This window comes from Callorhinus ursinus, unplaced genomic scaffold (genome assembly GCF_003265705.2).
Source record: "Callorhinus ursinus isolate GAN/ISIS: 27379988/994484 unplaced genomic scaffold, GSC_fseal_2.0 scaffold8, whole genome shotgun sequence".
Classification (NCBI taxonomy): domain Eukaryota; kingdom Metazoa; phylum Chordata; class Mammalia; order Carnivora; family Otariidae; genus Callorhinus; species Callorhinus ursinus.
The window spans coordinates 40,519,109-40,536,880 of NW_027397070.1; the positions used below are offsets into that span (position 1 = coordinate 40,519,109).

At 44.4% G+C, this 17,772-nt stretch overlaps 2 protein-coding genes across 7 annotated transcripts in view; one reads left to right on the forward strand and one right to left on the reverse strand.

Moving 5' to 3' along the window:
• VTI1B (vesicle transport through interaction with t-SNAREs 1B) overlaps window positions 1-17,772 on the reverse strand; it is a 78,895-nt gene that overhangs the window by 17,459 nt on the left and 43,664 nt on the right. For 2 of the 5 annotated variants that reach the window (XM_073895403.1, XM_025869831.2), the window contains exon 5: window positions 931-1,036. The exons of the other annotated variants lie outside the window; for them this stretch is intronic. In XM_073895403.1, the coding sequence (XP_073751504.1) occupies window positions 935-1,036 (102 nt within the window). In that variant the 3' untranslated portion in view covers window positions 931-934. The remainder of the gene's footprint in view (window positions 1-930; window positions 1,037-17,772) is intronic. 5 annotated transcript variants of the gene reach the window in all.
• Window positions 72-17,772, forward strand: part of ARG2 (arginase 2) — a 35,692-nt gene continuing 17,991 nt past the window's right edge. The window contains exons 1-2 of one of the 2 annotated variants that reach the window (XM_025869823.2): window positions 72-282; window positions 1,221-1,293. In XM_025869823.2, coding sequence (XP_025725608.1) covers window positions 172-282; window positions 1,221-1,293 — 184 coding nt within the window. In that variant the 5' untranslated portion in view covers window positions 72-171. The remainder of the gene's footprint in view (window positions 283-1,220; window positions 1,294-17,772) is intronic. The other variant, XM_025869822.2, reaches the window with a different exon arrangement.

The window sequence follows — 17,772 nt, forward strand, 5'->3', positions numbered from 1 at the left end:
GGTGTGTCGGGGGCTGGTTGGGGGCGGGACCGGGTGGCATTGACGTCACAGGGCGGGGCGGTGCAGCTGGCGCCCGGGTAGGTGAAAAGCGGCGCCGGGCGTCTGCGCTCACTTAACGCGGCGAGCCGCATAGAGCAGCTTCTTTCTCAGCTCCCTCCCGCGCTGCCAGTCATGTCCCTAAGAAGCAGCCTCTCGCGTCTCCTCCGGACGCGAGTACAGTCCGTCCTGAATAAGTCCGTTCACTCGGTGGCCGTGATCGGAGCCCCGTTCTCACAGGGACAGGTGAGAACCGGGACTTCGCACCGTGGGGCAGGACCTAGAGAAAGCGGGGGTGGGGTGAGGGACTGGGAGGCGAGGAGAAGATGGGGAGAAACGGAGGGGGACGAGGTGGTGGTTTCCCGCGATTGGGCACCGAGAGAGCACGTGGGGTTTCCCCTGGTAGAAGATGGGGAAGGAGAAAAGAGGTGGAGAGCATCCTGCTTGCGCTGCGGGCGGGGGGCCGCGGAGGGCTGGCGGGTCTCTGCGGCCTTCCTCCCGAGGAGCGAGAAAGTGGTGGGTCCCGCTTGGGGTGTTGGGGGAGAGGGGAGGGTCAGGATTTCAGGGAGGGGCTGGAGGGGGAGAAACCGGCCAGAATACCCGGTGGAAAGTCGAGAGAGAAGAGGTTAAAGAGAACGACCGAGGATTTAAGGCTCCAGGGTCTGTTCTCCGAAACCATTGGTTGGCGGGGAAATTGGCGGTGCCTTCTCTAGCGGCGGGAGGACGGGAGGGGCTGTTTTGTTCTCTTCAATGGAAGAAACCTGCAGTCGTGGAGAGCTCACTTCTCAGTGAGCCCAGGCTCAGGCCTCCGCCAGACAGACAGACACACACACACACACACACACACACACACACACACACCCCACCCCACCCCGCCAACCACCAGATCCAGACCTGCTCAGCCCCTTCCTCTGTCTTGGCCTCCGCCTGTTCTTCCCACAGCCAGGGGCTTGCTTGGAGGTTGATTTGATTCCAGTAATTGTTGTTTTTTGGTCCTTCCCTGCAAGTGTTTGAAATGAGCAGACCTCAGGTGAAAATAATAAAAGGAAGGGCTGATGGTGTCACAGGTTTTCAGAGGGATCTGTTGGGAACTATAGAATAGCAGATTTCTGTATTTTGTGAAATAAAAGGGTCTTATTTCTAACCCTTTTCCCTCACATCTAACTGTGTAATTTATGTGACAGAAAAGAAAAGGAGTGGAGTATGGTCCTGCTGCCATTAGAGAAGCTGGCTTGATGAAAAGACTCTCCAATTTGGGTAAGTGGCTGGATTTTAGATGTCTGTGATGGCTGGTAACAGACCAGTTCTGTCTCCTCTCCTATCCAGGGACTGCACAGGATCTACTTGTACTTGGGAAGCCTCTCATCCTCCCTTAGATCCCATCTGTGGTTTGAGGTCTGGGAGTCTTCAGGCAGAGTCTTGTCGGCAATAAAGAGAGTAACTGTGTGGAAGGCAAGGAAGTGGGGGCGGGGGGGGCAAGCATAGGGAATGCAAGACAGTGGAAAGAATGCTAGCTAGCCCCAGCTCCAACTGCTCAGCCTTTCCCTCTCAAATTCTAGCTCTCTGAACTCAATTAGGAGGTGCTTCTGATTCATCAGTCTAGCCAGTTCCCTCTCTTCATATCCTTTGTTTCCTCCCCAGATGAATAGCTTTATATTACTGTAGGCAGAGCCTTAGATCAGTGTTTTTCAAACTTCCCTGATTATGAAAATCACTTGAGTTACTTGTTGAAAATATAGGTTCCTCGGCTCCTCCATGGAATAGTCTGATTTATTGGCTCTGGGGTGGGGCCCAGACATGTATGTACATTTTCACAAGTGCCCAGGTAATCTGCAGGAAAACTGCGGTCTTGTAATTAGGATAGTACTCTAAACTTGCAGAACCCGACCCAAAGACAAATGCCATTTATATGGTAATAGAGAACACTTCTTTTGGTAAGAGGGCACCAAATTCCAACTGTTATGATAGGAAGGTTCTTCCTTTCATCTAACCTGAATGTTTCTAGCTGCTGTTTGAGGCCATTTCCTCCATTCATATTAGGACAATTCACAATCTTTTCTGAAGCCGGAAGTGCAAAAGGCATGGCAGCAGCCAGCTGCAGGTGCTGCAGGTATCAGTGGGAAATCTAGGTGAGCTGCAAATCCCCTCCCCACTCTTGCTTTGAAACCTCCTCTGCTGATCATTGAGTCCATTCCAGGGGGTGGATCATTTCCTTCTAAAACACAGGACGAGTGAAGTCACCAAAGCCACCTTGAGTTGAGGTGTACTTCCTGTACCTCTGGCTGCATCTACATATGGTGTCTTTGGCTAAATACTCAAAACTCTTCTCTGTTGAATAATTACAGATCCTTCTTCAGTAGGGTCTCTTATTCCTTTTAATGACTCTCCAGGTTCACCACCAAATATGAAAGAGAAATGAAGATTTAGTTTTAATGTGTCATCAGTTACCTAATGGGAAGACGTTTCTATTCCTGCTTATAAATGAGGATACTGTCCCTTTAAATCAGCTGTACACATTCAGCCTTTTTATCTTTTATTATTTTTTAAGATTTTATTTATTTATTTGACAGAGAGACACAGCGAGAGAGGGAACACAAGCAGGGGGAGGGGGAGAGGGAGAAGCAGGCTTCCCGGGAGCAGGGAGCCCGACGCGGGGCTCCAATCCCAGGACGATCCCAGGACCTCAGGATCGTGAGGTGAGCCAAAAGCAGACGCTTAACGACTGAGCCACCCAGGCACCCCACATTCAGCCTTTTTAAAAGGCAGCATTTACACCGAAGAGGACAATCTCTGGGAATCACTATTTTTTTAAACACTGGACAAACTCTTCCAGCCCATCTGATGAACTGGGCCTGGCCTTGAATTGCCTGCTCAGTGCTCAATTCTACCTTAAGAGACTGACAAGAATCAATTTCGGCCTCTTACAGGGGACACATTTATAATATTCAGCTGAGGCTGCTGAATGAGGGGGAGGGGCACATCTGTGGCAGCTTCTCTTATTAGACCTTTCCTGTCCTAGCTCATGGTATTTTTCCACTCCAACCTAGAAAAGCCATTCTCCCTTAAATCCTACATCCTCAAATACCTCCTCTATAAACTCTCAACCTAAAGTGATGGGGAAGCTGCAGTTTTTATTTTGGTCTTCCCTTTTTTTTTCCCCCAGATATTTTTAGTCTTACAATTTATATCCTTACCCTGTAGCTGACTGGTAAGCCAGTATCACCAGCAGCCCAAAATAGAATCTCATTGCATATTAATAAGAGTGTGGCACTCAGCAGATTTGTGGCATGTGCTTTTGGCTAATCTCCAAAAATAGGTTGGAGAAAAGTACCAAGAGAAGTTTCAATTGCTTTATTGTGAAACAGTACTAAAGTACTAGAACACTTTCAAACAAGTAGCGTGGGTCAAATTTCAAGGCAGGGAAGACGGAAAGGTAACTTTCACAAATCCCTTTGTTCCTTGCCTTCAGCTCTGATCTCACAGGCTGCTGGTGTTGCCATGGCATTGGCCAAACTTCCTGTTTTCTTGAATGAATGGATTTGATGTTAGTGTCTGGGTTTGGTTTTCCCTTTTTTTCCTGGGTTTAGTAAGGACACTCGGTTCCTCTCTCAGGTAACCCCTTATCTGAGCATTTGTGGAGAGCCTGGGAGAGACGAAGAGGCAATTGCTCTGGCAAGGCTCAGATTTGGTGCTTCTGCTCCTGACTCTGGTGAGCGCTGAAAGCCACGCTCCTAGGCCCCCTCCTTTTTTTTTTCTTCAGAAGTTGAAGGAGTGTTCTGTGGGGGAGAGCTAGGTGTAAACCTCCGTTTAATAGAGGTGCCAGCCACGGAAACAACTATCTAAACTGCGGCTGGGACCTGCCCAGAGTCCTGGAGTTCGTAGAGCTGCGTGGGAGCTACTCTGGTTCCTCTCAACTAGGCTAGAGACATTTGTTCTTCCTGTTCCATTTGGTGCTCCTTCAGATAGCAGACCAGGAATCTCTTCTGGTTGAGACCCAGAATCTGGTCTGCTTCAGGAAGAACGGATAGAGGACCTGAGGTAGTTTAACAGGACGAACTGAGATCTGAGAACTCTTTGGTACAGATTGATGTGTGAGTTCAAGGGTGGGTATTTGCTTTCAGTGGTTGGTAGAGGATGTTAGCATTCATTAGTTGTATGATCATGATACTTCAGCCTGGCTTCCACCCTGCTGTTCCACTGCAATACCCTTGAGCAAGCACACTGATTTGTTGGCCTTTATTTTGCTGAACCTCTCTATTGTACAACTGACCGCTTTATTCTGGAAATCCTGTTAGCAAACACATCCCTCTGAGTCTGTCTCCATTGACTAGTCCTTCCTGGACTCCTTTGTGGGATCTTCCTCTTCTTCCCAACCCTTAAATGTTGACCCCAATGTTTCTCCAACTTTGTTCTAAGGAGCCTCATCTCGCTCTCAGATGTCTCAAACTCCATTTGTTCAAAAACAAAATTCCTTATCTTCCTCCTCAAGTCAGTTTCTCCTGCTGTCCTTCCATGGTCTATTTCATGCTGTCACCCATTATCCAGTTACTCAAGTCAAACTAGAAGACCATCACAATTCTTTGCTCCTTCCCTTTTGTGCCTTACATCTGTTGATCACAAAGTCTTGTTGATTCCACCCCCCCCGCCCCCTGCCAAATGATTAGAATTTTTCACCATGATGGTGCTGCTGTAGTTCTATCTCCTCACACTTGACTATAACTTTCCATTGGTATCTTTTGTCCCTTTCTTACCTTCCTTGGTTCACATTCTTCGCTGCCACCAGAGTGAGCTTTCTAAGACCATTTCTCCTTTGCTTAGTCTTTCCATGGCTTTCTTTTACATGCATCCATGCTTCAGTCTTGTATTCATATACCATCTCTGCTAATTTGCCATATTATTCACTTTGTATTTCTTTAAATTGGCTTTAAAGGTTAATACTTTTAAAACGTAGCCTGAACCTATAATAAGCAATGAAATCTCAGGCTTGTTCTAGGTACATTTTTTCTAATACACTTTCATTTAATAATTTTATATTTTGATATTTGTCCTTCGACCACTAGGTTGAAGTGTAGAACACATAGCACCATAATCTGACCTTCATCTACCTCTTTAGACTTCTCTCCACCCACATTCTGCCATATTTTCATTGCAGCTAGAGTTGTGGGCACTTGACCTAGGCTCCACCAATAGAAGCATGCATCCTAAACTTTGACTTGAAATTCAAGAAGGGGCAGCAAAGAATTCATTCTGTGATGGGCACGGTGGTAGCCATACCAGCAGTGGCTTCTGTCCAGCATCATGGGGTCAGCCATGGCGGCTCATACAGTGCCTTTCCCTAGCAGTGGAGGTGATAGCAGCAATAGATCTCTACTGGACCGTCCTGCAGTGTGACTTCTGGAGCCATTATTGCTGGTGATGTGGCCTTTAACCCGGATACTGGCCCTCTTAAAAGATTCTGGGAGTTACCCAAATTGAGTAAATTGCTTTTCTGCTGTAATTAGCTAGAATAGGTTTCTGTTGCTTGCAGTTTAGAGATCCTGATTGATATCTAGTTTATAAATTCTGGTGAGAGAAAAATTGCCATGTGGATACTCCACGTCCTCTCTCTAGCCCTTTGATAATAAATTCTTATTCTTTTGTTTGCCCTTTTCCCTAGTACTTAACACAGTCTTCTTGTAAGTTAATATAACTCATTAGGTTACAGTTTCTTTGGCCTTTAGCTAATTTAGGACTAGATTTTAGTCTCTTTGGGTTTTAGCAGCTCCCTGTTCTCTTGTTCCTTTGATTTTTGAACCATCACGTCTCTTAATGTGACTTCTGAAAACAGCCTTAAGTTTTAACTAAGGACATTTTTAAGTTTTAGGCATGCCTGACTGTACTAAATAGACCAACTTTATTACCGTGACTTAAGATCATTTTCAATGTTCTAGATCTTAAGCATATATCTTAATGGGGTTACAAGACTGTATACATCTGCTAAAATTCATTGAACTTAAAATGTAAGTAATATAAAGTATGCATCAAAACTTTTTAAACATCATTTTCAGGTTTACTTTTCTAGGAGCAGCTTTTTAGTCACTAAAAACTATAACAAGTTCTTTCACTAATTTCTATATTGAAAAAATTTGAGTGCTGCTAAGGTTTGGTACTGGGAATATAATAGTGGACAAAAACAAAGACTTGTTATCTTGGAGCTGTCATTCTAATGAAGAGTGGTTGGAAACAGACTTAAGTAAAACATACAGTATGTCAGATGCTAATGAGTACTGTGGAATAAATGAAAGCAAGGGGTGAGGGATAGCAAGTATTGGGGATAGAGTAGGCATTGCATATGTAGTTGGGGAGGCCTCAGCAAGGAGTCTGTGAGCAGACCTTTGGCAGGTGAAGAAAGGAACAAGGTGTGTATCTGGGAGCATTTCAGGCAGAAGGAACAGTAAGACCCAGAGACAGAAAGGTGCCTGGAATGTTCAGGGAACAAGATGCTATTACTAAGCTCTAGCCAGTGATTGCTATGTGGGAAGGGGAGGGCCTTCTACTCTTCAGTTTTTCAAGAAAAGCCGGAAATCTGGATTTTTATGGGAGATCTAAGTTGTTTTAATAAAGAAATAGGATATATCCATACAATGGAATATTACTGAACCATAAAGAATGAATTTCTAATTCATGCTACAGCAGGGATGAAACTTGAAAGCATTATACTAAGTGAAAGAAAGACACAAAAGGCTACATATTCTATGAGTCCATTTATATGAAATGTCCAGAATAGGCAAATTCGTAGAGTTAGAAAGTGGATTAGTTCAGGGACTGGCGGGGAGAAGGCAATGGGGAGTGGCTGGCAATGGGTGCTGGTTTCTTTTTGGAAGGTGATGAAGCTGTTCTAGAATTAGTAATTATTAGTAATTTGCTTAGTAATATGCCATAGCAAAAGCCTACATCACGGGTGTAGGTAAATCTCTTAAAGGCATTATTGGGATTTGGCAAATTGCAGTATAACCAATCTTTCCTTCTTAAAAAGACAGCAAAGAATTTAACTTAGACCTTTTATTTCAAAGTTGTTTGATCCATTTACCATGTTCTGGACACTGTGCTAGGCTCTTGCTACTATGTCATTCTGTTTGTTAAAAACAAATGATGACACCCATCAGGATGGCCAGTGTGAAAAACAAAAACAAAACAAAACCAACTGCCCCTGCCCCAGAAAATAACAAGACTTGGTGAGGATGTGGATATATTAGGACCCTTGTGCACTGCTGGTGGGAATGTAAAATGATATAGCTGCTGTCAAAAACAATATGGCAGTTCCTCAAAAAATTAAAAATGGTTAACATATGATCCAGCAATTTCACCTCAGGCATATACCCAAAAGAAAGAATTGAAAGTGGGGTCTAGAAGAGATACTGATATACCCATGAACATGGCATTATACACAATAACCAAATGTGGAAGCAACCCAAGTGCCCACTGATGGATGAATGGATGGATAAAATGTGATACAAACATACAACGGAATATTAGCCTTAAAGAAATTCTGACATATGCTGTAACATGGGTGGAACCTTGAGAACATTATGCTGAGTGAAATAAACCAGTCACAAAAAGACAAATACTGTATAACTCCACTTACGAGGTACCTAGAGTAATCAAAGTCATAGGGACAGAAAGCAGAATGGTGGTTGCCAGGGCTTGGGGGAAGGAAGAATGCAGAAATATTGCTTGATGGGTACAGAATTTCAGTTTTGCAAGATGAAAAGAATTCTGGAGGTGGATGGTGGTTATGGTCATACAATAATGTGAACATACTTAATACCACTTAAAAGTGATTATTTTGAAGATACTTAATGCCACTTAAAAGTGATTATTTTTATGTGTATTTTACCACAATTTAAAGGAGAATGAAAGTAAATTAGAATATAATGTGAAGAACGAGACTGTAGCTTGAGGTTGTAGCTTTTCTTAGGACATAAACAATGCCATGTGCTTGAACAATTTTCAACTTTTTAGCACATTGTTTTGCTTTATAAATCTCAGCATGAACAAACTGAAAAAGTATGTCCTGAAGACCGTGAGAAACTTTCCCTAGGCCATACGGTCGGCAGTAGTAAAGAATCTCCTTTCTTGCCCTATACAATCGGATCCCTGGATTGGTGCCGTCAGCTGCCTTCTCAGGTCTTGTGGCAGCCGAAGAAACTCAGAGCGGCGCCATCCTAAGTGTATGGTCTCCTACTCCTTAAAGTCCTGTGTGTTCCTAGTGTATTCCCTCTCACATTTCCCACGACGGCTCTTTCAAGTCTTTACCCATAATCCTCACGGCCTTGTCTTTCTGACTCAGGCATGAACTCCCTTAACAGCCCTTTTCCCTGTCATCCCCCCAGTGAGTTGTATCGAACAAGATTCTTTTACACCCTCAGAGGGATGAGGGATCCAGTCCTCCCTGTATCAGGTAGATAGAATTGCATGTGATAAAAGCACAAAATAACAGCGGTTTAAGAAAAATAATTTCAAGGGCGCCTGGGTGGCTCAGATCATTCAGCTCAGGTCATGATCCCAAGGTCCTGGGATCGAGCCCCACATCAGGCTCCCTGCTCGGCGGGAAGCCTGCTTCTCCTTCTCCCTCTCTCTTTCCTCTGCTTGTGTGCCTGTGCCCTCCCTTGTTCTCCTTACTCCCCTCTCTCAAATAAATAAATCTTAAAAAAAAAAAAAAATCATTTTACTCTCCAGTAAATAGGATCTGGAGAGAAGTCCAGAACTGGTTTGGCCACTCTGTTTTTAAAGTTCAGACCTAGATTCTTATCTTGCTGTTCCACCAGCAAGGCCTCTATCTAATGGTCCCAGTTGGTGTGGCCTTCTATCTGGCAGCGGGGTGCAAGAATGGATAGAGGCAGGTGAAGGGAGAATTTGTGCTTTCCCTTAAGGAAAGTTTCCCAGAAGTTGCAGGGCACTTCTGCTTACCCTGTTGGCCCCAGTGGTCACATGGACACACCCAGTTACAGAGGAAGATGGTGAATTTAGTCACAATTCTAAGACCTCCTGTTCCCAGCTAGAGGTCCGCTGTCTCTGCAGAAGTGAAGAACAGATCTTGGACAAGTAATGAGCGGTTACAGCACCTCCCTGTGCTCTAGGTCGGTCTTCTCTCTCCTGCCTTCTGAGTGTTCTTGTTCCAGCAATCATCCCTTCCTTGCCCTTGTTTCTCAACTTCTAACCCATGCCTTCAATAACTAGCTGCAGACCTTACCGCCCTGCTATCCTCCCTTGTCTTTAAGTAGCCTTCTAGCTGTTGTCACCTCCCTTCGGAGCCACCATCCTGGCTTCTCCACTGCCCTTGCTTGCTTTCACTTGCTATCATCTGACGTCCTGGGCCATCATTGCAATGAAACTGGTTTTGCTGCGTTCTTGGACCTCCTACTTTCTAACAGGGTAGACACTGCAGCATCTACCTTACTCATCACTGTCTGCCACTCCTTCCTTATTGAAATAGACCCCACGTTCTTCTGGTTTTCGCTCTTCAGATTCCTTTGCTAGATCTTCAGCTACCCGCCCTTTACCTGCTGGTGTTCTCAGGGTTCTGCCCTTGATCTCTTGCTTTAATGTTATGTCAGTTGGCATTTTGTCCCTTCCTCTGGTTTTCCTGTCACCTGTATGCCGATGCCTCCAACGCTTGTTTCCCCTCTTAGCTTCATATCTATAGCCCAGTTGGCTTCTGTGTCTCTTTTTGACTTTATTATGGAAGTGTTCAAACATAACAAAAGTAGATATGGTGACCTAGTGACTTTGTTGTATCTGTCACCCAGTGTGAATCATCAATACATGGCACTCACCTTACTATATGCCCCCTTTTTCTTTAAGATTTATTTGAGAGAGAGAGAGAGAGAGCACATGAGCAGGAGGAGGGGCAGAGGGAGAGGAAGAGAAGCAAGCTGCCTGTTGAGTGCAGACCCTGACACACAGCTCCATCTCATGACCCTGAGATCATGACCTGAGCCCAAATCAGGAGTGGGATGCTTCCCGACTGAGCCACCCAGGTGCCCCTACTCCATGCCTTTTGAAGCAAGTCACAGACGTCCTATTGTTTCATCTGCAAATATTTCATTAGATATCTTCAAAATATAAAAATTCTTTTAAAATTTGGGGTGCGTCTAACTCTTGGTCTCAGCTCAGGTCTTGATCCTCAGGGTCATGGGTTCGAGCCCCACGTTGGGCATGGAGCCTACTTAAAGCTTAAAGAATTTTTTTTTTTTTTAAACCACAATACCATTATCACACCAAAAGAAGTTAATATCAAAGCCCCAGTGTTGGGGAAATATAATAATTAAAAAAAATAATCTCCTAACCAAGAAAACCTTTCCACAAAGGTAGTAGAGAAAGAAAACAGTTTATTGAATAAGCATCAAATTTCGAAGAGAAAGAAATCTGGCCTGTTTGTATAGCCATGCAGCCCATTATGCGTTTTCAAGATAGTAACGAGTCCACCAGTTAGAAGACTTGAACAGTACCGTTTGTCAGAGCTCATCCTAACTTTGTCATAGAAATGTGAACAGCCACCAGAGGGGAAACAAACTTCAATTCTAAGGCAGAAGGTAGTTTTGTAAATTGGAGCAGGCTGCCCATCCCGTGTCCACAGAAGTTAGTCTCTTCATCTCTAGTCCTTGGGAAACATTCCTGAGTTGGGAGACTGGCGAGAGGGTTATTATATTTACATGCATTTGAAAAGGACAGAGAAGGAAATTCTAAGAAGGGAACAAGAAGTCTTTTCCCTTTTAAACAGGAAAAATTCAGTTTATTTTTATTTTTTTTCTGTCCTTAAACCAGTTAATGTTGACATTGTTCGACTGACTTAGTCTTTTTTGCACTTATTTTTTAGTTTGTTTGACTCAGGATCCAAATAAGTTCTATATTGACTGATATCTTACATTCTTGATGGGTTCCTCATTTCGTTTTTGGTTTTTCTTTCTTGCTGTGTATTTGCTGAGGAGACTAGGTCATTTGTACAATCTGTTTGAACTTTGCAGGTTACATCTCCTTGGTGTCCTATGATGTGTTCTTTTTTTTTTTAAGATTTTTATTTGAGAGAGCGAGAGAGTGCGCACTCTCTCATATGTGGGGGAAGGAGAGGGAGAGGAAGAAGCAGACTCCCTGATGAGCTTGGAGCCCCAATTCAAGGCTCGATCCCAGGATCCCTGATCATGACCTGAGCCGAAGGCAGATGCTCAGCTGACTGAGCCACCCAGGCGCCCCTCCACGTATTTTCAACAAGAAAGTCTCTAATACCTCAAGGCCATCTATCCAGAACTGAACTTCTCATCTTCGTCACTCCCTTCCCCTGTCTTTCTCAACTCTGGTAGCAGAGCCGGAAAGCTGGCATGCGGGGGCCCATCTCCACACCCACTCTGAGTATTACTGGAATTTGTTGCTTCTCTCCTATGGCCTTATCTTTAGAGTCCCCTTGTGGAGCTGCTCTTCTCTGGGCCCATCCATTTCCCTCAGGCCCCCAGGGCGCTAGATCTGCAGTGCAGATTTGATTTGTCACTTCCTGACATGGAAACCTTAGTAGCTCCCTGCTTAGGATCTGGGCCCACCCCTCTCCCCACTGCCTCTCTCCATTCCCCACCCCCACCCTGGCCCCTGCCCACCCCCACCCCCACAGTCCTCCCAGGAACCCTGGGGGCCCCTTCTGGTAAGCCTTTCCCCTTTACACTTTTATTGCTGGCTAATACCTTCAAGATTCATATATTGCCCCCTCTGATAAGTCCTGGCTCTTCCTGGATCTGAGTCAGCACCTTCCTCTGTTCTCACCAAGCTGTGTGCTCACTGAAAGCTGCACCCATACCTCCTTTCTGTATCCCCAGGACTTAAGGGCCAGGCACACAGTCAGCCCACAGTCTGCCTTTGCTGAAGGAAGAGAGGGCCAAGCGTCCTGGCTTTGTCCTGTAACTTCACTCACATCATGACCTGTGTGATTTTCCCAGATCACGATTTCCTTTCTTTCAAAATGATTTCCTCCTCAGAAGCCAGCTGATTTCCAGATTTTTGAGAATGTATGACTCAAAATAACAGTCACATGTCACTGTTTAACTTTTATGAGGTATTAGGCTACCAGTTGATGATTTAAGCTAAATGTAAAAGTAGGTGATAAGAGCCAGTTGTTGCCCCCTTTTTGAGACCTATTTGTTTCTGAATCAGGACCTGAGTTGATAATGACAACTGCTTCAAGTTAGGCTGGCTTCTAGTTACTTTAGAAAGCTGATGCATTATTTCTTTTAATATCCAACATAGCACGGTTCAGAGGCCTGGAACCCAAGGGATTACTGTGGTTGGTTTAAATAATTTAATCTTTGAATAAAGTTTTTTGTCCCTCCCTATTAATGACCAAACTCTCTTGGTAGTGAGGGTGTATTAATATAACAGGTGTGGTAGTGCTCAGATTGAGAAGAAAGACCAAATCCTCCCAGGTCCCTCCCCCCAGCCACAAGACCAGAGCCACTGAAGAGGGAAAGGAGCAAACTCCTTCCTATGTGACCCAAGAATTGAGTCACAGAAAGGGTATGGCTTTGTGGTTAGGGCTTCAGAGAACTGGCGTTCCGAGACTAATTGGCTTTGCCTTTGTATTCTTTCATAGATGTGGAAGATTCAAGCTGTGTGTGAGAACTGGAGACTCTAGGAGCAGTGTCAATGAGCAATCAGTGGGCCCATGTGTATTTGCTACTTCTCACCAAAACCTGATTTTATCAAAATGACATAGTCCTATTACAAACAGGTTTTGGGAAGTCTTGGGTTACGCCATCCGTTTCGAGGAAAAGAAAAAAGGGTAGGGTGGGGCACAAAACCACAAAAGATGCCTCATCCAGTTGAACTAAGATGTAATCGTTAGCATGTGGAGGCTTTCCCTTGTTACCTCCTGTAATACTCCTAAGGAGCATGTGAGATAGGTCAAGCTCAGAAACTGAACTTGGTTGGCGATCTTGACTCTTCTAGGAAGTTAGGGGCCAGAGGGCAAGAATTCTTCCTTTTGCGTCTGTTGTGGCACTTGACCTCCTGTGGCTATCTTGTGTGCACTCTGTTTTCCGCCCAGAGTGGTCTGGAATGTGGTGTGTTTGGTTTGAGGTTCCTGGGGAACACTCTCCAGGATGCCAGCCCAGGGTCTGGAGCAGGGAGCTGTACATCAGGACTGTTAGCTGGCAAAGCTGTAGTCACTGGTCTGCTATGTTTCCCTTTAAATCCTTTCTGGAACAAGGTGGAATATGAAGAACTTAAAGACCCCATTTTCTGAAGAGCAGCACTTTATCCCCAGGAATTGTCACTATCTCTTCCTGTGGTTCTATATCGGAGCAGGTTGAAGTTTTGTCAGCCTGTTAACAATAGCAGATCTCTTTTCCAGAGAAGCTCAATGATCCTGTTTGGAATGGAGGCAATGGTTATGTTGTTGTGACTTGGGAAGCCAGAGGCACCCTCCTGTCTCTCCACCCCTGCCTGCATTGGAACCAGGCTGCTGGGGTGCTGCCAGCTAACGGTCCATTTGAGAAAGCCTGAGCTGGTTCATCATAGTCTAGAGGTGCTTTGAGGGTTGATGCGAGTTTGGTCCAGAGGGCATACCTTACTAAGCTTATCTTCAGACAGTGATACTCTCTTCTCCTTAGGAAAGAAGGACCGATGTAGCCGGAGAACCAAGTAGCAAGAAAACTATAAATGGTGTTGCAAGTCATCTCAGTTACATGTCTTGAACTAAATTTTCGAGTTCTATATTTGGACTTTTTTACTCAAGGATCCCATTCCTGCAAAGCATCTATTGACACCATGTTTGTATCATTTGATCTTGAGGTGAGCTCTGGTACATGTTAGATGGACTTGTCTAACATGACTGGCCTGGCAGCCTGGGGTCACCTTCCATCCTCAAGTCGTGGGTGCCATTCTCCCTGCCCTGGTCTTCCTCAGCCACGTTCCTCGCTGCCTCGGAGAACCGGGTGAGGGGGAAAGAGATGTTGAGAGCCCTGGTTGGAGCAGTATTCTCTGAGACCCAGAAGAAGTTAACTAGAACAAATAGGTATTATTTGCGTGATAGGATTTCTTTCCCCAATGTGCTAAACTTATTTTGGAGACTGAGTCTAAGAAGCAAAGGTGTCCCAGAGGACACCTGATTCTGGAGGTTGTCCAGTCTCTGGCAGTTTAATGCACTAACTAAAATGCAGGCATCTGCATTTTCTTAGTGGTAATCAAATGAGTTTACCTTAAGTAATAGCCTCTTCAAAGGTTATTACCCAAATCACATTTTAGAGATAAGAGAGCAATTCTTACTTCAAATGGCCTGAAGTAACTCTGGCCCTCTTTTCCTAACTTAGACCTCTGGTAACATCGCAATTTTGTTTTCAATAAGCTGGTTTTCGAGGTACGGTTTTGAGGTTCTAACGATTAGCAGTTTACATTCCCTTATAATACCAGGAATTCCCTTTGGGGCTAAATCTGTCATGTACAGTATTTGAGTCTATAACTTTTATTAAAAGCCATTAGTATCCTCCCAGCACCAAGTGAGATCTGTGTCTTTGTTTTTCTCAAGTTTCATTGACTTGTTATTCCTGACAAGTAATAATAAACATGCCATCCTATTCGGGGACAGTTTGAAAAAACTGCACACTACTCAGTTCCTAGCTTTTCTCAAAATCTGTTATTCTGCCAGTGGGCTCCCTGTGGTGTGGTAGACTCTCCTGTGTGTCAGCCCCCTTTTGAACCCATTTCTCTTGCCTTGCTGGGAGCCTTGGAAGCAGTTAGAGCTTCCTGTAAGTGGAAGTCAGAATAGGAGACAGAATGGGGCCCCTTTAGGGGCCGCTGACTCAGAACACTGTCTCATGTGAGTCTCTAGTGAAAGGGTGATTCAGGTTTGTCCTACATGGTTGGAGCTATTCACTTTGCTGAGTTTCTTCCTCTCCACTGTGTGGATGCTGATAGCAGCTGAGGATGTGAGGATTAGCTGCTCTCTGTAAAGCATCTAGAACGGTGTGGTGGATGGAGACAGTTTTGTTCCTTTCCCTGTCACTGGCTTCCTTCAGGGATTCCCTAGTGATCGGGGGCCCTGAAATAGAAGTGCTGTCCCCAGATACTCCTAAGGTCAGGGAGGGCTGTTTTGACTTCTTCCCCACCAGTGGCCTGCATCATTCTGTTGATGTACTTGTGTCCTCGCTCCACTCTGATGGAGCCTGGAGAGGTTTATCAAGACCAAAGGTAACATTTGGGCTTATCAGTAGTATTCGTGGATTTTTATTACCCGCACTGCAGAGAGAAGCAATGAGGCTGTGTCTGTGTACAAAGCTTTACTTTTTCCCCCACTGCGAGTAAAAAACGAGAGCCCTTTCAGGTTGGTTCCAAATCTGTTTGTCATGAGAGCTTTTTTGAAGCCTTAGGTTTGTTTTGTCCTACAATGCCTTCTTAGAAGAGTGGCAGTGGAACATTGTCTCATCTGATCTAGACTTGCCGATGAATTGAACTGAGGCACAAAAAGTTTGACAAGGGGACAGCTCTCTCAAGAATGACAGGCAGATATTCTTCCCATGTATATTTGTTCTTTTCACTAGGACTCTGAGGTTCTTTAAAAATCAGACCATTTCTTGGGCCTTCTGAGCTGGAAGAATTCGCCACGGCACTCTGATAAATAGCTTCATTATTACTGTTCATACTGTTCTTACAAAAAAATTAACCTCATCAGCCTCCCTACTCCTCAGAAATGCTGCCCTATGGGTTACAATTCCTGTTCTCTTCAGCCTCATTTGCATTATTCCAATATGCAAACTTCTCATCTCTATTAAATTGCTCAACTGTTTCCAAACATGGCTTGTACATTTCTTCTTTCAGAACCTTGTTCACTCTTTAGAAACCAATCCTGGGCTCTTCTCCGCTGGTCTTTTGGTGCTATGATGCTATTGGTATAGCGCATTAGAGGAGAAAGGTCCTAAGAGGCTGTATCAGGATGGCCTACTATATTCACCGATTCAGCTCTATAATGAGCTAGAATAGTTAAGAATCAGCAACATAGGCTTTGGTATTGAGTTCTTAATCATTTAAAGCTTATGGCAGTAGAAATTAAAAGTAGAGATTGTGGCAGAGATGGTTAGCTGTCTGCCAAAATCCATTCTCTTCTGGACAGAGGTTAGACCTGCATTTGTTGACCAGTGCCATGTGAGCAGGTATGATGTGCCACTTTTAGGCCAGGGCCTTTATGTTATTGACTGATTTATAGGAACTTACAACATTTATTATTAACCTATAACGTATTGTTTCAGGGGTACAGGTCTGTGATTCATCAGTCTTAAACAATTCACAGTGCTCACCATAGCACATACCCTCCCCAATGTCTGTCACCCAGCAACCCCCTCCCTCCCACCCCCGCTCCACTCCAGCAACCCTCAGTGTGTTTCCTGAGATTAAGCGTCTCTTACGGTTTGTCTGCCTCTCTGGTTTCATCTTGTTTCGTTTTTCCCTCCCTTCCCCTATGATCCTCTGTCTTGTTTCTCAAATTCTTCATATCAGTGAGATCATATAATTGTCTTTCTCTGATTGACTTATTTAGCTTAGTATAATACTCTCTAGTTCCATCCATGTCATTGCAAATGGCAAGATTTCATTTTTGATGGCTGCATAATATTCCATTTTATATATACATACCACATCTTTATCCATTCATCTGTTGATGGACATCTGGGCTCTTTCCATAGTTTGGCTATTGTGGACATTGCTGCTATAAACATTGGGGTGCACGTGCCCCTTCGGATCCCTACATTTGTATCTTTGGGGTAAATACCCAGTAGTGCAGTTGCTGGGTCATAGGGTAGCTCTATTTTCAACTTTTTGAGGAACCTCCATCCCATTTCCAGAGTGGCTGCCCCAGCTTGCATTCCCACCAACAGTGTAGGAGGGTTCCCCTTGCTCCGCATCCTCGCCAACATCTGTCGTTTCCTGACTTGTTAATTTTAGCCATTCTGACTGGTGTGAGGTGGTATCTCATTGCGGTTTTGATTTGTATTTCCCTGATGCCAAGTGATGTTGAGCAATTTTTCATGTGTCCGTTGGCCATTTGGAAGTGTCTTCTTTGCAGAAATGTCTGTTCATGTCTTCTGCCCATTTCTCGATTGGATTATTTGTTCTTTGGGTGTTGAATTTGATTAAGTTCTTCACAGATTTTGGATACTAGCCCTTTATCTGATATGTCATCTGCAAATATCTTCTCCCATTCTGTCGGTTCTTTTGCTTTTGTTGACTGTTTCCTTTGCTGTGCGAAAGCTTTTTAACTTGAAGTTCCAATAGTTCATTTTTGCCCTTGCTTCCCTTGTCTTTGGCGGTGTTTCCAGGAAGAAGTTGCTGCGGCTGAGGTCGAAGAGGTTGCTGCCTGTGTTCTCCTTTAGCATTTTGATGGACTCCTGTCTCACATTTAGGTCTTTCATCCATTTTGAGTCTATTTTTTGTGTGTGGTGTAAGGAAATGGTCCAGTTTCATTCTTTATGTGGCTGTCCAATTTTCCCAACACCATTTGTTGAAGAGACTGTCTTTTTTCCATTGGACATTCTTTCCTGCTTTGTTGAAGATTAGTTGACCATAGAGTTGAGGGCCCATTTCTAGGCTCTCTATTCTGTTCCACTGATCTATGTGTCTGTTTTTGTGTCAGTACCATACTGTCTTGATGATGACAGTTTTGTAATAGAGCTTGAAGTCTGGAATTGTGATGCCACCAGCTTTGCTTTTCTTTTTCAACTTTCCTCT